Source organism: Polyodon spathula, chromosome 2 (assembly GCF_017654505.1).
Source record: "Polyodon spathula isolate WHYD16114869_AA chromosome 2, ASM1765450v1, whole genome shotgun sequence".
Lineage (NCBI taxonomy): Eukaryota > Metazoa > Chordata > Actinopteri > Acipenseriformes > Polyodontidae > Polyodon > Polyodon spathula.
The window spans coordinates 80,306,644-80,325,659 of NC_054535.1; the positions used below are offsets into that span (position 1 = coordinate 80,306,644).

Below are 19,016 nucleotides of genomic sequence, written 5' to 3' on the forward strand. Positions count from 1 at the left end.
GTATATGAAAGTGATCTTGCTTTTCATTTTGGAGATAGCGAGTGGCTTTGAGAAAGAGTCAGGTTTAGTTGACACATTTGTAATTGTCCCCATTCCCCATTGCAAACTTTCTTTGGCATAGCTAACCACTGCGTTTTGATTTGCATTTCTTCCATGTTAAATTTAGCTTTTTCATCTTCCCCCTGTCTATGTCAGAGGGGGGAGATGCGTTTATTTTATTTAAAAAAAAAAAAAAAAAAAAAAAGTAACAAGAACACCCAAAAATACTCTCTCAAACGGTTGTCATTCTTTATGATAGGAAACACATGGTGGGTATTCAGATTTTTCTCTCATTATCTCCATATTTTTAGGAGGTGATGTATAGTGAAAATATGAGAAAATAACAGTCCTCCAAGAGGATGAACGTAGAAAGTCAGGGTTTTAGACTATCATGAGAGACGACTGTCTGGATTGTAATAATAATAAAAAAAGTCAGTGCTACTTCTCCTCTGAATCAACTAGATCAGTAATTTGGCGAAAGGCTGCTTGCTAACTGCTATGCTGGCAATGTTTTAATAAAACTGTCCAGTGTTCTGGAAATGTGATCTATGTTTTAAACCCCCAATTGCAAGGTAATGTTTTGGTTTTGTTTGGAGGCTGTGTGGTCCAAAGGTTAACAAAAAGGGGCTTGTAACCAGGAGGTCCCCAGTTCAAATCCCAGCTCAGCCACTGACTCATTGTGTGACCCAGAGCGTCACTTGTACTGTATCTTTTGGGTGAGACATTGTTGTAAGTGACTGTACAGCTGATGCATAGTTCACACATGCTAGCCTCTGTAAGTCACGTTGGATAAAGGTATCTGCTAAATAAACAAATAATAATAATAATAATGTATGTGTTGCCATTTTACAGCAGCTAGTTTACATTTTTATAAAAAAAAATAGCCTGTAGCATCCCTTTTCGTGTATTTACTGCATCTTGTAAAGGCGCGTTGAGATGGTGGTCCAATATGAAAGGCGCTATATAAAATAAAAATTGATACACAATTCTGTCGTTCTCAAAATAGGAATGTAAATCCCTCTTATTTTAGTTTTATCTAAACTTGCATCAGATTTAGCCGTGTTTCACTCACAAGTGTTATGCAACCCTTGATATCATTATGCACAAAATTTGAATCTAATTAGTAGTTTCTGTTCTGGAAATGCCTGGTGCTGAATTCTCAGTTATTAGTGATATTAAAATATAGGTGCTGGTATTGGTGGTCTCATTCCTAACATTGTGAAACATTGAATGAGTGTGGAGCTTGAGCCTTAGAAGCTGGTCTCTCTTCAGGTGCATCTTGTACATGGTGAGCTTTGTTTGCTCTAGAGATTTACAAGTATATGGTCATTCCAGCTCAAGTGAACCAATTTTGTCATATTTTCTAAGGCTGGAACGACGTTCCTTTTTTACCATCAATGCATTGTTTTACAACAGGTGCATTGAAGCATCGATGTTCTGTAAAAAAGTCACCAAAACCAACAGAAGTAATATGTTTAGAGCTACTGATAATATAGTGAATAGTTGCAAAATTACTGAAAACTATTATATAAATTAAAAGACATCAGATTATGCATAACTCCTCTATAAAAATATCTTACGTTTTTTTTATCTTGATATGTGCCAAGTGGTAGAAAAAGCACAAAAATGATCCACTGAATAATTTTACAAGTAAATCTAAGTAACAGATAGCTCATTATTGTTAAAAAAATAAAAAAATAAATAAAAAACAGTATAGGCTCACCTGGTAGAAGCGCAACCGCGTGGTGTGCAGGGTGAGTCATACAACAAATGTTCTGGTTCTGGCTGTGTCGAAGTAGGCCGTTCTTCACTGGGGACTCCAAAGGGAGCATTGTATTGGCCTAGGCGCTCCCGTGGGTTAAAACCGAAAGGGACTGCTTCTCCTCATGGCTCTACAGTGAACCCTGCTGGCCATGTGCCCAGTGTGCTCACGGCAGACACCTGCAGCACTGGCCTTTGTCCACCAGAGGTCAGCAGCTCGCTGACATCTGCTCTCAAGTTCCTGGGTGAAAAAGGAAGCTGGCTTGGTCATGGGATCAGAGGATGCCCACTGAACCTTTTGGTCTCCTGAGCGATGTGGGGAATTGCTGCAGTTAGGAGAAAAACGATTGTGCACTCCAAATTGGAAGAAAATCAGGGAGGAAAAATTATAATCGGGCACACTAAATAAAAAATAAAAAAGAAACAGGATAGCATCCATAGTCTTTGTTTTTAAAGAGGAGTGGAGGTTGTTTACAATCTGTCTCACTGCTGAAAATCTGCTCGCTGGAGACACATTGCTGGGATGCTTAAAATGCTCTTGAGCAAGCGGGCTACTTTTGGAAAGTGATCTTTGTTGTTTTTCCACCATGTATGTGCAGTCGTATAATATGAACCCACATACAGTTACCTTTTTTTTAATTGGGTGTGAATGTGCATTGAGAAGACTCAAGCAGGCTGAGGAAGCAGTGTCAAAAACATGCACATGCTTGGCCATCGATGGTCATCAAATTAAGCCTTAGTATTTTTTTTTTTCTCAGTGGAGAAAAAATATTGGTAAAATGCCCATTTTGATGACCTTTAACCTATAACAGTACTATTTTAAAGCTTGCTTAAAGAGTTTAAAAAATATTTCTTTTTAAATTGCCATCATTAACTTAAGGAATTAAGCACTCCCCTTAGTCCTCTTGGGCTGGAATGACTGTGTACTTGTAGAAGAATTTGGTACCCCATGATGCCTGTATACCACTTTTCTACAGCATTATTTCAACAGAAAATCTCACATTTACATTCCATTAGAAAATATAGGAATTGACAAGTTTTTGTCTGACATTTAAGTCATCTTGATGCCAAGTTTCCTCAAAGTGCTTCAGTCCTGTTACTGTGTCCATCATAACAATGGAACTTCATGACGCCAAAATGTGCCCAAAGTGCCCACTACTGCTTGAATTACCCAACTTCTTGAGATTGAATTACCAAAACATGAAATGACATAGAATGTTAGGGTCTGTCTTTTGTTTAGTTTGAATTATTTGATTAATTTATTTCTGCTAGTTAACATCTCATTCAGATTCCTGTGGTAAATATCCTTTAGTTAATAAATAAAGACTGGTAAAGTGTGTGTGGTCGATGTGATCGTTTCAGTATTGTCCTTGATTTCAAGCTCCGTGATATTTTGAGGACTACTTTAATTGTTAATGTCGAGGAGTATAAACAGTTAATTCTGTGTGAAACATGAGAGGAAAATGTAAGTAATCAATCAAGTATATGTGCACTGATTTCTAAATCATTCATAATGCATGGGGATGAAGCTTAATGAAGTATGTGTGAAATGTGTGCTAAAAATGCAGCAGAAATATCTCGCTCAAGCAAGCAAATGACTCGTCATGCTTTTCACGTCTCTAAAAATAACATTGTATGCAAATAATTCCCTCAGTTGAAGCTTACTGTTGTAAAATAATACAGCATGTTGAGGTACATTCACGTGTGTGCAAAAAAAACATCTTTGACTGTTTTTGTTGCATGCTACTGCAATCTTTTTTTTTTTTTTTTATCAAATAGTTATCAATCCACACTTGCATATTAGATGTCAGACATGAAGGTCACAGTATTTGTATTAAAAACACCCTCTGAGATCACAATATCATCTGACAGACATACATTCCTCTAAAGATTTTATTCAAAAGAATTAAAATGTTTTTATCTCTTTCTAGTTTACATGTTGCTTTTGGAAAATGACAGCAAAAGACAGTGTATACAAAGCTATATTAAAAAAAAAAAAAGTCAAAACCGCTATGAGCGATTTGTATCTTTTAATCATAAGAATGATTTTGATAGAAAAATCCAAAAATATAAGTCAGTATATTTAACAACAGGTCAGTTGATTGGTACTGTAATAAGAAAGCAAAAGGCTAACTATAGAAATGGTAAGGAACAGTATTTAATTATGCAAATTAGTGCTATACAACACAGATTTTTCCTGGGGTTTTTTTGTTTGGTTTTTTTTGCGCTTGCATGCGATTCATGTGTGTTAGCATTTGTCATATTTAGAACCTGATTTATTAAACTGTATGAGGGGTCTAACAGTGTCTTAGCCCCTGATTTATCACCTGATTTAGATATTTAATTTAACGCTGTATTATGAAAAGGTGATATTTTACACATATTATTTCAAATAGTTAGGCTACTCCATAATCACATTTTAAATCCTACTTCCAGGTGTGATAATTGCAGTGTATGTGAAATGGTGGAATCAAAGAAATGTGAGGAATACCTTTTCTAAATAAACTCATGACTTAATTTTATACCTTAATTACTTGGAAGTTTCTCAATTTAAGCATTACTATATGCATATCATTTAGTAGCGTAATAATAAAACGCTGCCAGTTCATAGAGTACACTGAGTAAGGGTGCAGTGGTTAGTATGTTAGTCAAGCAACTGGTGTTGATGGTCCAGATAAATTACTGAATGGTCTTGGTTATCTGAAGGCCCACGCAGTTCCCAGACCGATTGTTCATGTGTAAATATGCATGTGTCTTGTTTAGTGTTTGTGACAAAACACACTGTCACTGATTGCCAAAGTGCTGCTGCCTCATGTTTCTGTAGCACATAACAGTACAATATTGATTCATATGATCTAGACCTCTGTACTATAGCTGTCACCATAACATGTGCATGGCTGCCATGACTTGCGTGTGACCAGGATTGTGTCAAAATTAAACATATGTCAAAATTAAAGTAAAAAATATAAATTTTAATTATCAACTTATCCCACAAGTACAGAAGTGTCCATGTTGCTTAATTTTACCCTCCAAAAATTGTTTTCTGCAATGGTGACTGCTAAGACTGTTATCTTACCAGTATATAGGCTGTTTCTTGGTATATAGGCTAGTTCTTGCATTAGCAAAACAGTATTCAGCAGTGGCATTATTCTGCATTTAAAATGCACGACACAGCTGTTTCAAGTATGTTTTAACAACGTACAGTACCAAAAATGGTCACATTATCACTTATTTTTCCCCGAACATCACTTTCCCCTCACCATTTTTCTCCCGTTTTTCAGTTGTTAAAAAAAAAATAAACCACAGAAAAGTTCCCAAGAAATTGTGAAAAAAAAATAAAGAAAACCGAAACCGAAAATCCCTACTCTTTTTTTTTTTTTTTTATACTGTTGATGGCTGAATTGATGGCTGAATATCATGTTACCAGTCCTGCAGAATGAGAACTATTTCGAGGACTGAAAGACAATCAATGAATGTAGATAATAGTATGGTGTTTTGGAGGGATAACCTAATTTAGCACCTAAATATATTCTTGGCATTTATTTTCTTATTATGCAAAATCCAATGTATAAAGTAAAACTATATTTTATTGAACTAAAGCTTTATTCATTGGACAACCACCTTTAAGGCCAGCGTTTGCTTGAGTTGATCAGGGTATAAATGACCAGAGTGCCCTCTATAAACTTACACAAACCATTTGCATATAGAGTAGATTCACACAAGCACTCTATTTGCTCTGGTAGCTGTTTGATACGAGTGAAAGATAGATTGAACAGAGGGTAAACAGAACATTTGGTACAATGGAATTTGAAATTAAAATGTCTCCGGCAATAAAATTTTGGATACTGTGAACCAGAGCTGTAAGTCTGCTCAAAATTACTTTTACTAAATAACATTTCAGTAATAAAATACAGTCTTAATAAGAATATAACTGATGCCACAGGAATGTACTTTAGATCTGCAGGATTGAGGTGAAGTCTTGTAAAATTGTGTTTTACTGGGGATTAAGATGAGCTGTTCTGTGAACGTATGCTTTCTTTCGACAGTAGAGGGGCTGCAAGGGATATATTAAACATTTATACAGTCATTCATTTTAATTATACTCAAAATTAAACTGGAGGCAGTGGCTCCAAAACCTTTTATTAAGGTTTTCATAAGCAATATTGTATAATACGTGGGGAGTAATTACAATTTATAAAACGAAAAATATTTCTCAACTTTCCCTTAGGATTTGTCTTTTCAGTATCATTGTACATCAATACTAGGTTTTTGGTTCACAGAAGACATTAATTTCAATCAGCATTGTTGCAGCCGGGAGCAAGATATGACACTACAGTATTGCACTCTCAATTGAGTGTATGTAAACTCTCTTGCTCTGGAAGGAGACATACAAGTCATACTACCCAAAACAGTAAAGCCCTGTAGGGTCACCCATTGACACCAAGTTGGACTTCTTGCATACTTCCTCTTTCAAGCTTCATGCTTACAGCTGCAAACCTTGCAGCAGGGGTGTCAAACGCAATAGAGGAATAAGGTTGCTGCTATTGTAGCTTTATAAAACTGTACTGTATTAAAATGACCTGTCTCATTACAATCAGGGAATTGTGATTTCTCTGATTATTATATGTGTAATATGGAGGTTTAGTACATTTGTCTTGACCCTCTTGACACCTTTTAGGGACCCATTAGCCCAGGCGTTAGCCGCTGCCTGATCTGACCCCCGGGTCTGGTGCTGGACATCTATGCTGTACAACATAGATACTCTGATTGATGTGTAAATGAATATTACACTGCAAGCATGATAATCTCCCTATGGAGTGACAGTCTTCTGATCTATTCTTCACAGCTGAAGAGAATTATAATTTTTTTTTTTTTAAGTGGAAATAAATCCATCAAAAAGAACTGGGAATAACTAATTCCCTGTATAGTCTCCATTTGAAAGCCTTTTTTCTTCCTAGTCTGCTTCTGCAAAGCAAAATTAGAATGGCATGGGTGAATATCTCTGAAAGGCTTCTAAGACCTTATTGCAGCTGTCAGTTCCTTTGCATGCACTTCTTGCTAACTGATTGCTGTGTCTCAGGCTTGAGCGATGAGTCCTGTGTTTTAGGAATGTAAATATGCACACCAAATGTGTAGAAAGAAGTGTGTATACTACAAATGACAAGTATGTTTTATTGTTCACAACAAAGAATTGCACTATTAAATAAAGGCATAGTTGGTGACTGGATTTTGCAATGATCAAACGAAATCTCTAGTGTTTCCATTATCTGTGGATCAAATGGAAAATAGAGTGCTGCACCTATAATTAGTAAATATAAGCAGCATGCTAGCACTATTACCCCACATGATATAATGCCTTGGAATGTCAGGCCCTTTAAGGAAAACAAAATAAAACTTATCTTGGTTTAATAATCTAAACTTATAAGGATGTATGTTCTCCTCAACCCTGTCCCCACACTAAACTGTGGGGGAAGGCTAGCTCTCTTTACCCCCACCATGTAATTAGAAATTTAAAGGGTACATAAAGTCCTTTTTTATTTTATTGTGTTACATGTACCCATGTGTTGCTACAACTATTTATGTAAGGTGTGTGTATTGTTTATATATATATATATATATATATATATATATATATATATATATATATATATATATATATATATATATATATATATATTACATTTTGACCACTTTTTAAAAACTTTTAAATTGCATTCCCTGTCTCAAGATGGCTTCCCATGTACCTGCATGGACCCCTCAGAACTACATTTCCCAACATCCTCCTGCTCACATATGTAACTTAGATGAATTTACCAATGAGCAGGAGGATGATGGGAAATGTAGTTCTGAGAGGTCCATGCAGGTACATGGGAAGCGATCTTGAGGCAAGGAATGCAATTTAACCCTTTGCAGTCCATTTATTCAGCGCCTTTCAGGCGCGTCAGGTCCAATTTATTTTCACACGCATTGTTTATTTTACACACGCTGTTTAAAAGTAATTTTATTCATAGTAAAACAGGTTTAAAAGGTACATCAACAGGACACTCAGTACTGCATCTCCAGCCCTGCCCCAGTCCTTGTTCACTGTATTTAACACATCAGTCAATCAATCAATCTTTATTTTATATAGCACTTTTCGTAGTGGACCACCTTTTCAAAGCGCTTTACAAGATCCGTAATAGTAGCAGCAACACAGCAGCTAATAGCAGCTATCAGGCTTAAAGAGCATGGAAAACAAGAGAGAACAGGTGGGTCTTGATCTCTTCATAGTAGTGCATACTGATAAATCATCTCCTGATCACTCGTTTTATCACCAAACTCCTCAATAATGCTATCCAAGTCATTATTTTATTACTATAACATCTCAAAAAGCTTGGCAAATGTCTGTGATATTCTTTGAGGGCTGGATGTGGAAGCAGCTTTGTTTATGTCCGAGTTATGTCTGCGGTGAAGGGATTGTGTTTTGATCAAGTCCGCCTACTTTTTATTTTCAGCTGAAATAGCTTGGTTGGATAATTGTCCACCCCCTTTTGTAATAGCAATCCTAAATTAGCTCAGGTGTAACCAGTCACCTTCAAAATCGACGGTTGCAGCATTTGTGTGTGAAAGTGGTATATATGTAATCAGAAAAATAATAATAATTAAAACAATACACACACTTTACATAAACAGTTGTAGAAACACATGGGAACATGTAACAATAAAATAAAAAGGTCCTTGTGTACCCTTTAAAGACCCATGTCCTACACACTGTACTATAATTGTATCTCAGCCCTTACAATAAAAGTCCTAAATTGGTGATGTTACACCAGTAAGTCATAAGTATTCTGTGTGACAGCATTCTAAGTTTAATTCTAATCCTGTTTTGAAATTAAATCCTGTTTTGAAATGAAACCTAGAAGCCAGAGAATCATTCATCAGAGACCAAGAAAAAAAAAAAAAAAAAAAGAAAACTGCCTTTTGATGTAAGCTTTGAGAAAACATACCTACAACCGGTAGAACAGACTGAGACTAGAGACTTTAAATGAAGTTGGCATCAGGGAACTCCTTGAACTTTGCTCTCGTGGTTTATGATATCACTAGCAACCCTTGATGCAATGTTAACCTTGTGCAATGTGCTGCAGCCCATGTGCCTCTGTTCTCAAAGAGACTTTTCGTTTGGGCTTGAAATGTTACATTTGTCTTCACTATTGTTGATATTCATGTTGAACATGATCATGGTTTCAGTCATCACATCCTGGTGACTTTTTAAAACGTAAAAGTTGAAAGCACCTCTGTGGCCTTCCTGTAGCTCTCAGAATCACACCTTCCCTCCAAGTACATCAGGTACACTCATTCGTAACCATTAACCTTGCAAAACTCTGCCTGTACATCTGCCAGATATACTTTGTTAAAGTCCACCAGTGGCATAGTGTTGATGGTTCAAATCTGGTGATTTTGAGAGCTGCATGTTATTAAGGCCACAGTAGTGCTTTAAACTACTTCTGTCTTAAATTGTCACCAGGATGTGAAGACTGAAAGAGAAAATAATACAAAGGGTAATGGAACAAGGTAAATGTATCTCCTACTAAAACAAAAACAGCTTTTTAGCGGATATCAGCAGTGGAATGAGACTTTTTTTTCCCTAATTGGATCCTGTGATATACAGTGTCTCCATTTTGTACACTTTCAGTCTCTTTTGGCCTCTGAGAGATGAGATATATAATTGAAAATTCAGAATCTAATGCTTGCCAACTGAGTAGGCCTGAGACGAGTGGTATTGTTGTTTTTTTATTTTTTATTTCTTTTATGTGTATCTTGCTTCCTTTGACAACATTGAAAGTTGAATTATGTTAAGAAGGCACACGAAGGATAAGTTTGGGAACATGGCTCTGGGAATGTGGGAATACAGTATTACAACACTGGGACACAGTTATTTCTACTGTATTTGGGAATTTAAATTCACCAGCATTTCGTTTTTTATACTTCATTCATTGAGTTTATTCACCAATTGAATATTCACTGAAATTTCCTAGAGAGATGCAAAATGTCGGACAGCTTTCGCATAGCACTGTTAAAAGCCAAGAATCCCTGGAGTCATAATGCAAATGTTTCTAAAACTTTCACCTGCACAGTTTTATATAATTTGCTATGTTAACTTGTAAATCACCTACTATATTCTAGTTTATCAATTTTTTAAACCACTTTTGCACATTTTTATCAAAGTTGCATGTATGAAAAGGATATTAAAATCCAATGCTGAAGCAGTTTCATCTACAGCTCTGGCCAAAAGTTTTGCATGATCTAGAATTTTAGGACTGAGACATCATTTTTAAAAAAAGAACAGTAAACCATAGACACATAATTTGGATCATTTATTTAACATCATGTAATCAAAGAAACTAAAGTATTTCATTGTTAGATTTCAAAATGTCACTTTTATTTTTTGTCAATTTTTCGTTGTATATGCAAAACTACAAAGCGTTTATATGTTAGAGTAACATTATTCAGCACTTTCATTCAACTTTATGAAGCAAAATTTGTTAATTCTCTAGGGGTGGTGCAAAAGCTGTAGTATATTCTGTTGTATGTTTTCGCTAGCAAATGTCATTGGGTCTTTAGGAGACTTAGGCAGCCATGCATTTTAGCAATGATTTGTTTTGCCAATATCCATCAGATATATTAGTAGTGATTTACAGTAATACTTAAACCTTTGATTATCATTGTGTAGTTCAACCTTTCATTTTTTGTATGTTTTCTTTACCTCTTTCAACTGTATTCTTCACAGGGCAGCGGAGATACTGTACTCACTTGCCTTGGCAAATATTCAGAAGTGGAACAAAATGAGTGCATTCCCTTCATCTGATAATTATAAACTGCTAACAGAAGCTAGAAGAAACCTTGCCCTTTTCCAACACCACGATGCTATTACAGGAACTGGTAAAGACTGGGTTGTTGTGGACTATGGCACTAGGTAAGCTCCTGTCATTGTGAAAATGATTAACAGGTTGCTTTATGTACTGGTATTAATGTCAGTTATATCAGGAGGAGAGCGTATACCCCTTTCAAAACAAAGAAACAGCTGCTGTGAAAACCTGAGCAGTCGCCAGAAAGAAAAGTAAAGATGAAATCAAATGGCTAACTATACAGACCATACACTAGAAGCTAAATAAAGTTTTAAATTTGTTTTATATTTTGGCCGAAGATTAAGCAGTAAACGACAGTACACATTGTAAAGCACAATTATCTTTTTACATTAGCAGCATGATGTAGTAACGGTAGGGTTTATTTTACTGCTCGCTGAAATCGACAAATGCATTTGATTTTTTTAAAAATAACCATTACTGTTATAAATCGGCAATTTGTAATATATTTTACAAAATTTATACTTGAAGATTGCAGATTGCCATGTGTGAACGTGGTTCTTGGAATTTTAACTTGGCTACTGCTTTTAGAATCTGGTTATTTTCAAGTAAAAAAAAAAAAAAAAAAAAAAAAAGAATGAACCCTATATTACAACCTTTATTTGGAATCCTGCTGTAGAAAAGTATGCAGTTCTCCAGACTCCCCAGTCTATAAATTGCATTGCATTTGAAGTTTTAGCTTACAGTCCCTGCCATTGTAATACAGAGATGCTTAAAATCAGATAAAGTGGCTTTTATAGAGTCAACAAAGGCAGATCATTTTATTCAGCTACACAAATCAATCTGAAGATATCTGGTTCCAACAATGAGATTGCTTTAAGAGACGCTCATTAAGTAGAATATAAAACCTGTCTTGTTGTTAGCTGTTTACATGAAATGTAGACAGTTAATCACTAGTACCACCACAGTTACTAAGGTTACACCTCAGATAAAATTACATCTTAATGGTTCCATTTTAGAAGTGAATTTATTTTTTAACTGAACTGTATAATATGTAATTACTGTCTGTCAGTCAATATGCACTGTATTTATCTCTATCTGAAATTTTGAAGAATAACAGTTCTTGGTTGACAAAGCAATGACATTTTGAATTTGAGTCTGGGAGGTTCTGGGTATTTGTAGTTGAACTGATTTATAAATGATGTGACTCATGGCAACTCAATCAAGGAACCATCTTCATTTGAAAAAAGATAATAATAACAAATTATATATATATATATATATATATATATATATATATATATATATATATATATATATATATATATATATATTGACGAACCTTCAAAATGTAAAGAAATAAAATAAAATGGAACACTTCCACATATTAGGCTCTATATCACATACAATTAGAACACGTGTCGCTGTGGCTTTGGATGGTTATTGTATGGAAATTCAGATGTATCAAAAAATACATTTGCTTTGCCCTTCTCATCACCCCTTAGTTGATTAGTTGTTTGTCAAACTACCCCATGATTCTGAGGGTGGAGACATTCCACAGCTTTCCACGTTGCCAGTTGTTTCAATTGTGCTTTGTGTAAGGAAAATGGTGCAAATGCTTTGTGAATATGGCCCAATATGGCAATCGGTAATAGTGAGTTTGAAATCCTCTTTGGAGGTCCAGCAGATCATGTTTTTTCTTTCTGTCTTCCTGTTTTTTTGGAATACAGCTTTTGTGCCAAAGCGCTTGTGAAATAACTCCTTCCTGTTTTTAACTTTCTATGCTCCTTTGACCTAATGCGTTCTTACTAGCAGTGCAACACAGAGACACATACTATTGCAAAACTGGCTAATGAAAATAAAACTGGTCCATTATTGTTTGTCTGTTTGCTGTGCAAATGCAGCTTCAGTATAAAGCAGCAGTTTGTGTTTTTATGGAAGAATTGATTTTCAGTGAAGTTTGTGATATGTAGAAAACACAAACTTTTCTTTCCTCTGTGTATCTCCGCAATGTGGACAATGCTCAACTTACTGTATGTCATGTAATTTTGTTAGAAATCATACAGTGCACAGTAGATTCTTATGACCTAGAATATATTTACTTTCTTTGAGGACATGTCACATTCTTGTTCCAGCACCAAATAAAAATGGGCTTTTTAATTAAAGTCCAGCTATCTATTTAAAATCAGTAGTGGAGCTGGGGATGACATCCAGTGCAATGGCAGAGCTGAGACACTCTGTCTGTTTCACATTGTGGGTATTGCTGGTTGGTATTTACATTAATACAAGCCCAAGTGAATGTAGGTTTGCTGAGGGAAAATGTAAGGTTGATCAAGTCGTAAGGCTGACTGTATAAATACATTTACAACAGTGAGTAAAGCTGGTACCCACTGGAACTGAAAAATAAAAAAAAAACAGAAAATATGTGGAAATCCTTTACCCTTTAGTAGTTTTATATCCTGTATACATATGGCAAGCCAAATGATCATTTAGAGAGATCTCAAATTGCATTTTTAGATTATCTTGAAATATTTAGAGATATCTGTAAAACATTTCGAGATATCTCAAATTGAATTCCAGATATCTTTAAATGTGCAGTTTTTAGGATTTCTAAAATTAATTTGAGGTATCTAAAAATGAAATAAAGATATCTTAAATGGATTTACAGATATCTTTAAATACTATGGAAACTATATGGATTGTGCTAGCATGGCAGACCAAACCATCATTTAGAGATATCTTAAAATTAGGGTTGTAAAGATACATCTAAATAATTTTAAGATATCTTCAAATAACGTCCTGTTCATTTAGAGATATCTCTACATCATTTAGAGATATTTCTCAATCATTTAGAGATCTCTCTAAATAACTTCCTGTTCTTTTGAAGATATATTTAAATGAACAGGAAGTCCATTGAAAACATAGAGCATTTTCACACATGCTGTTCATTTGAAGATATCTTCAAATGATTTAGAGATATCACTAAATGAACATAGTTATTTGAAGATATCTTAAAATGTTTTAGAGATATTTCTAAATAAACAGGAAGTTATTAGAAGATATCTTAAAATGATTTACATATATCTTTAAATGAACAGGAAGTTATTTGAAGATATCTTAAAATGATTTACATATATCTTTAAAACCCTCATTTTAAGATATCTCTAAATGACAGTTTGGCACACCATGCTAGTCAAATCCATATATTATTTAAAGATATCTGTAAATCATTTGAAGATATCTCTAAATAACTTCCAGTTCATTTGAAGATATATTTAAATGGACAGGAAGTCCATAGATATCTTGAAATGGCTTCCTGTTCATTTGAAGATATCGTCCAATGATTTAGAGATAGCTCTAAATGATTTACAGATATCTGAAAAGTATTTAAAGATATCTCAAAAACATTTAGATATATCTTAAAACTATTTAAAGATAATTAACAAAGCATTTTAGATATCTCATTTAAAGCTCAATTGAAAGATATCTGTAAATCATTTTGAGATATCTCTAAATGTATTTTAGATATCTTAAAATGATTTAGAGATAGCTTTAAATATTTGAAGATATCTTCAGATATTTAGAGGTATCTATAAATGAATTTGAGATATCTCCAAATGATTATTTGGCTTGCCATATATGCATGCAAACTTGTATATGTGGAGATTTGTCCGTTAAAGTGGCAACTTTTTTTTTTTGGTGAAAACTAAAGTTAGTAAAATTTGGTGTTGAGTACTGGTGGAGCAATCTTGGATCCTGTGAGCTTTGTGTATTTTTTTTTTCTCATTGATGTATTCCAAGTTCTAAAATCTATGTACCATGGTGCCTGGGGGTACAAAGCAGCAAATTAAGAAACTCACTTCTTGACTCAGTTGCCCCTAGTGGTATTTATTGAGACTGACACTGAGAATAATTGCTGTTTCTGTTTCCTGTGGTACTTCAGTATCTACGACTACTGTTTACCACTCTCCAGCTGGACTTGTTTATTCAGCCCGTTTCAAACACATACAGGTGGTTACTTGCAGTACTAGAGTTGCAGTAGTAATACATCTTATTCATAGTAAGGCCGTAGCTTGGTGCTCTAATTTGGTATGTGTAAAACATTTTATTTTGGGAATAGGGCCAGTGAATTACACCTTTATCAACTGTTTTAGAAAGAGCTTACTTGTTTCCTCTAATTTTTCAAAGTATAGAGAGTGTTTATAAGCATGCTTTGGGGCAAAAAAAAAGTGCCTTAAAACATCCTGATCATTTGGGAAACAGGGCTCAGAAATGCAAAAGAAGAGAATTATTTTTGAGAGGATTGTGTACAGTGGGCATTAAGCTATTTCCTTTGTTTGTTGTACTTGCCGGCTGCCTGGGAATATTGCTTTTAATTTCCTTCATCCAATACCTGCTGTCTTCATTATTGTGCAGTACACAGCTGTGTTTGTGGACATCAGAGGACAGCGTGGGGCTAATTCAGACGTTACATTTGTTCCTGGCTAATTGTTTTGGTCTGTGTTTTTGCAGGCTCTTTCATTCGATAATGAATTTGAAGCGGGTGATAATTGACTCTGCTCATTTTCTGATTCTGAAGGACAAGGATGACTACAAACACAACCCTTCAAGCCTCTTCCTTCAGATGGTAAGACGGCAATTTTCCGAGTGTGTAAATCTTATTTTTCTTCCCCTTTGAAAAAAAAACAAAAAAACAAGCAAAATATGAATTCTATCAGTTGATGACACAATATGGAAATGGATTCACTCGTGTATTGCTGTTATAAACCCAGATCATGATTTTGGTTTTTATTGTATTCCTGTAGCATCAAGCTTTTTATGTTTATATTTTTTAATGCCTATGAGCACATCTGAGTATGAACATGGTATGATGAAAATGTTGGATGCACATATGTGTAATATATTACTAAACATATTTTTATTTCAAATAATAATTAAAATATAAGACAAGGTATATCAGTATGTATAATCAATTTCCTTACAGTATTTCAAGGTTGTTCCCAATATTCAGAAACAAACTTTCATTTTATTGGGCTTATAAATGTGCATTAAAAACCCTTATTCTTCTGCTAGTATTATTAAATAATAATAATAGAACTCTGCTGTTAGTAATATAATATAATACTGTTCTGTAATGGTCTCTTGTATTATTTTACACATAGGATGATGTGCAGCCCTCTCAAGATGCTCTACCCCACAAGACTATCCTGAAACTCGGTACAGAGCCCAGGTATATTTTCCCTTTTCCCTCTCTTTTTACATCAAATGTAAATAAACATTTAACAAAACTGGTTGGACTGGGGTTGTTAGAAATAGATCATTGTAGAGGAGTAAAATGGTATGTGACAATACAGCCACTTATCTGTCAATTTCCAACCTTAAGCTTTCATTAAAGTGGTTAAACACCCAGTAGAAATCTGGATAAAAAACGGGTTTAAGCTAAAGCCTGGATCTGACTACAAAGAGTGTGCTATTCTGAATTAAGTGAATTAAGTTAAATTGAGAGAGAACTAAGTACATAGCTGTTAGAAAAGTTGTGTAAAGTTCAGAGGTCACTCCATGTTATGCTTTTTGTATCAACAAATGGTAAAATATTTGTTATTTTTACTTTATGTGTGTGTCTGTAAGTGTACTAACTTCAAAGTAATGTTGTTGCAGGTCACTCGTGATTTATAACCCCACAGAACAAGACCGATCTGCTGTTGTTACTGTGTATGTGAATACCCCAAGAGTAAAAGTCCTGACAGCTTTGGGACAGCCTGTGAAGGTACAGGTCAGTGCTGTCTGGGAGGAAACGGTCAAAGTATCCAAAGAAGCCTTTCAGGTATAGTATGATCCTGTGATAGTGTTAAAAATTGACAAACAGTTGCAGATATGTCATTTAGAATGTTAAACAAAGTTCAATTCAAGCTTCATGTCCTGAACTGGACTGGGAAGTTGTTTTTCACTGAACATGAAAAGTTGGATTCTCAAAGTTCTTTGAGAAAATAGATCAATTTTAAAATTAGTAATATAAGACTACTAACTGTACAAGTCCCTAAATTGAATATCTGAATTACTTACTTCTGGTTTGGTAACTTCATTGGTTACGTTTGTCCTCTCAGAAAAAAGTCATGCTAATGAGGATTTGTAGCGAGGAGCTTTGAGAACTTGCCCCAAAGTTCATCAGTTGTGCCCTGTGGAGGATATAGCGGATCACAGTTGTGTATTTTGGTTCCCAACTTGTTGACCTTTTGTTGTTGTACAATAAAGCCAATTGTGTTGGATTAAGAACAAGATAGAGATGTGTTATTAGACTGTATAATTCACACACATACAGTTGCACACATTTGAGATTTATTTCCAATGCAAGTTTTCTGTTTTGTTTCACAAAGGTCTCCTTTGTGGCCCAGCTGTCTGCACTGGGCCTAGCAGTATACCAGCTCACTGAGGGAACAGACATGAACACGCGCCTAGCAGACTACAATCTATACAAAAAAGGTGGAAGCCTGGTAATCAGTACAAGTGAACCGTTCAAACTGGATGTTCCACAAAACAACCCTATTAACTTCAAAATTGAAAACCCATACCTTCATCTTTGGTGTTCAGGATCAACCGGTTTGTTGGAGGTAAATAAATTAGTACTGGCCCTGCATCATTTTGTACAATTGTAATAATAATTATAATTTCTAAGTATAAGTATAATAGTGCATGCTTGTTTTTTTTATTTAAATTGAATTTTAACTTAATTTGCATGTAGTGCCATCCAGTGGGTAAATGTTGTGATCGTGATTTCTATATGCAAGGACTTTTGTTTTCAACTCTGAAACTGAACTGTACTGGTTGAGATTGTTAAAAAGACATGTATTTGAATGAAGAAGCATTGCTAGTAAAGGGGACTATCAGTGCTTACCCCAAGAGTTCAAGTTAGTTTTTTTTTTGTTTATTTTAGAAAGTGAAGCTTAAGGATGATAGTAAAGAACAACATGTGAAGGTGGAGTTTATGTGGTATGGAACAACCAGCAACAGAGATAAGAGCGGCGCATATCTTTTCCTTCCTGATGGGCAAGCTAAGGTATAGTGAAAAAGTAGATTAAATGCATTATACCTCATAGAAAATAACACATGCTGTACCTGGGTTTGGGGATTGGGAGGTTTATGAAGTACAGACAAGCTGGATAGTTAAAGAAATAAAAGCAGAGCCTTTTCATCGCATGATAACAGGTTATTCACCATTGGAAGCATTGACAGTGCCAAAAATATGTTTGGTCCAAGTACTGCTCTGTGGTCACTTAGATACTTAAAGATTAGCTGCAGGTGAAGCAGTGGCATACTACAGTGCAGTGTTTATATGTACATTTTGTTTGTATGTACTCAACTGTATTAAGAAATTTGAATGAAAGAAGCTGCCAAATGCCATGCATTATCTGGACTTTGAATAAGCAAGTCTGTCATCACGACCCAGCTGGAAATGGTGACATTTCATTGAATTGCTCGAAGTGGTTCCTGTAAAGCTTTAAAGCTTTTAAGTGAAGTCTGATGCAGTTTTCAGACCAGTGAGTCAGAATAAATAAACTTCCGATCCTGAGTTTTCAAAGTTTTTTTTTTTTGTATTCCTTTTTAATATTTATTCACTTTTTTAATAATGCTGTTTTGTTTTTACATTTAATATGTTAAGCATGATATTCATCTTGAAGCTAAAAACAAGTAATAACACTGATAAAGGCACCTGAAGTAAATCATATTTTGTGTAGAGCTTTAGTAGAACTACAATTAACAACATCCTCTGAGTTTTCCTAATAAGACTATATTGAGTTTTTGTGTGTAACATACAGTGTTATGTGGTGCAGTGTTGTGTGATGAGATACTGCTAAACCTAATGTGTGAGGTCAATGCTTATTTAAAAATAAGAATGCTTTGGTACAGTGGATGAGATGCTTGCTTGTAAGTGGAAACACAAGGTTGCTGGCTCTTGCCCACTCCACACCTGTCAGTGCCCATCTTTTCTGCCTTTCTGTGGTATTTATTTTTAATAGAACTAGGTAATTAACTTAGGTAGTATAAAGTAATTAGTAACTAATATACCAATACAAGTCAAAGGACCAGTGACTGAATCTCTGTAAAGTCTATTTGCTTAGCATAATCCTTGGTGAGGCATTCATTGATTCTGCTTTTTGTGCATTGCTTATAAACTAGGAGCTCGTCTCTTCATTTTATGAGTGCTTTTACACAATGTCATTCCAATCCTGTTTTCCTTACAGCCATACGTTACTTCTGAGGCCCCTATAATAAGAGTGACCACTGGACCAGTTTTCTCTGAAGTCACAAGCACTTACCGCCATTTCACACATTCACTGCGTCTCTATAATGTGCAAGGTAAGGTGAATGCTGTTC

The 19,016-nt window shown here is 34.9% G+C and overlaps 1 protein-coding gene across 1 annotated transcript in view; it reads left to right on the plus strand.

Annotated features, from left to right (window-relative positions):
• Positions 1-19,016, plus strand: part of LOC121301854 (alpha-mannosidase 2-like) — a 134,495-nt gene that overhangs the window by 84,507 nt on the left and 30,972 nt on the right. The window contains exons 10-16 of the mRNA XM_041231516.1: positions 10,568-10,753; positions 15,156-15,270; positions 15,806-15,873; positions 16,302-16,467; positions 17,018-17,251; positions 17,575-17,697; positions 18,884-18,998. Coding sequence (XP_041087450.1) covers positions 10,568-10,753; positions 15,156-15,270; positions 15,806-15,873; positions 16,302-16,467; positions 17,018-17,251; positions 17,575-17,697; positions 18,884-18,998 — 1,007 coding nt within the window. The remainder of the gene's footprint in view (positions 1-10,567; positions 10,754-15,155; positions 15,271-15,805; positions 15,874-16,301; positions 16,468-17,017; positions 17,252-17,574; positions 17,698-18,883; positions 18,999-19,016) is intronic.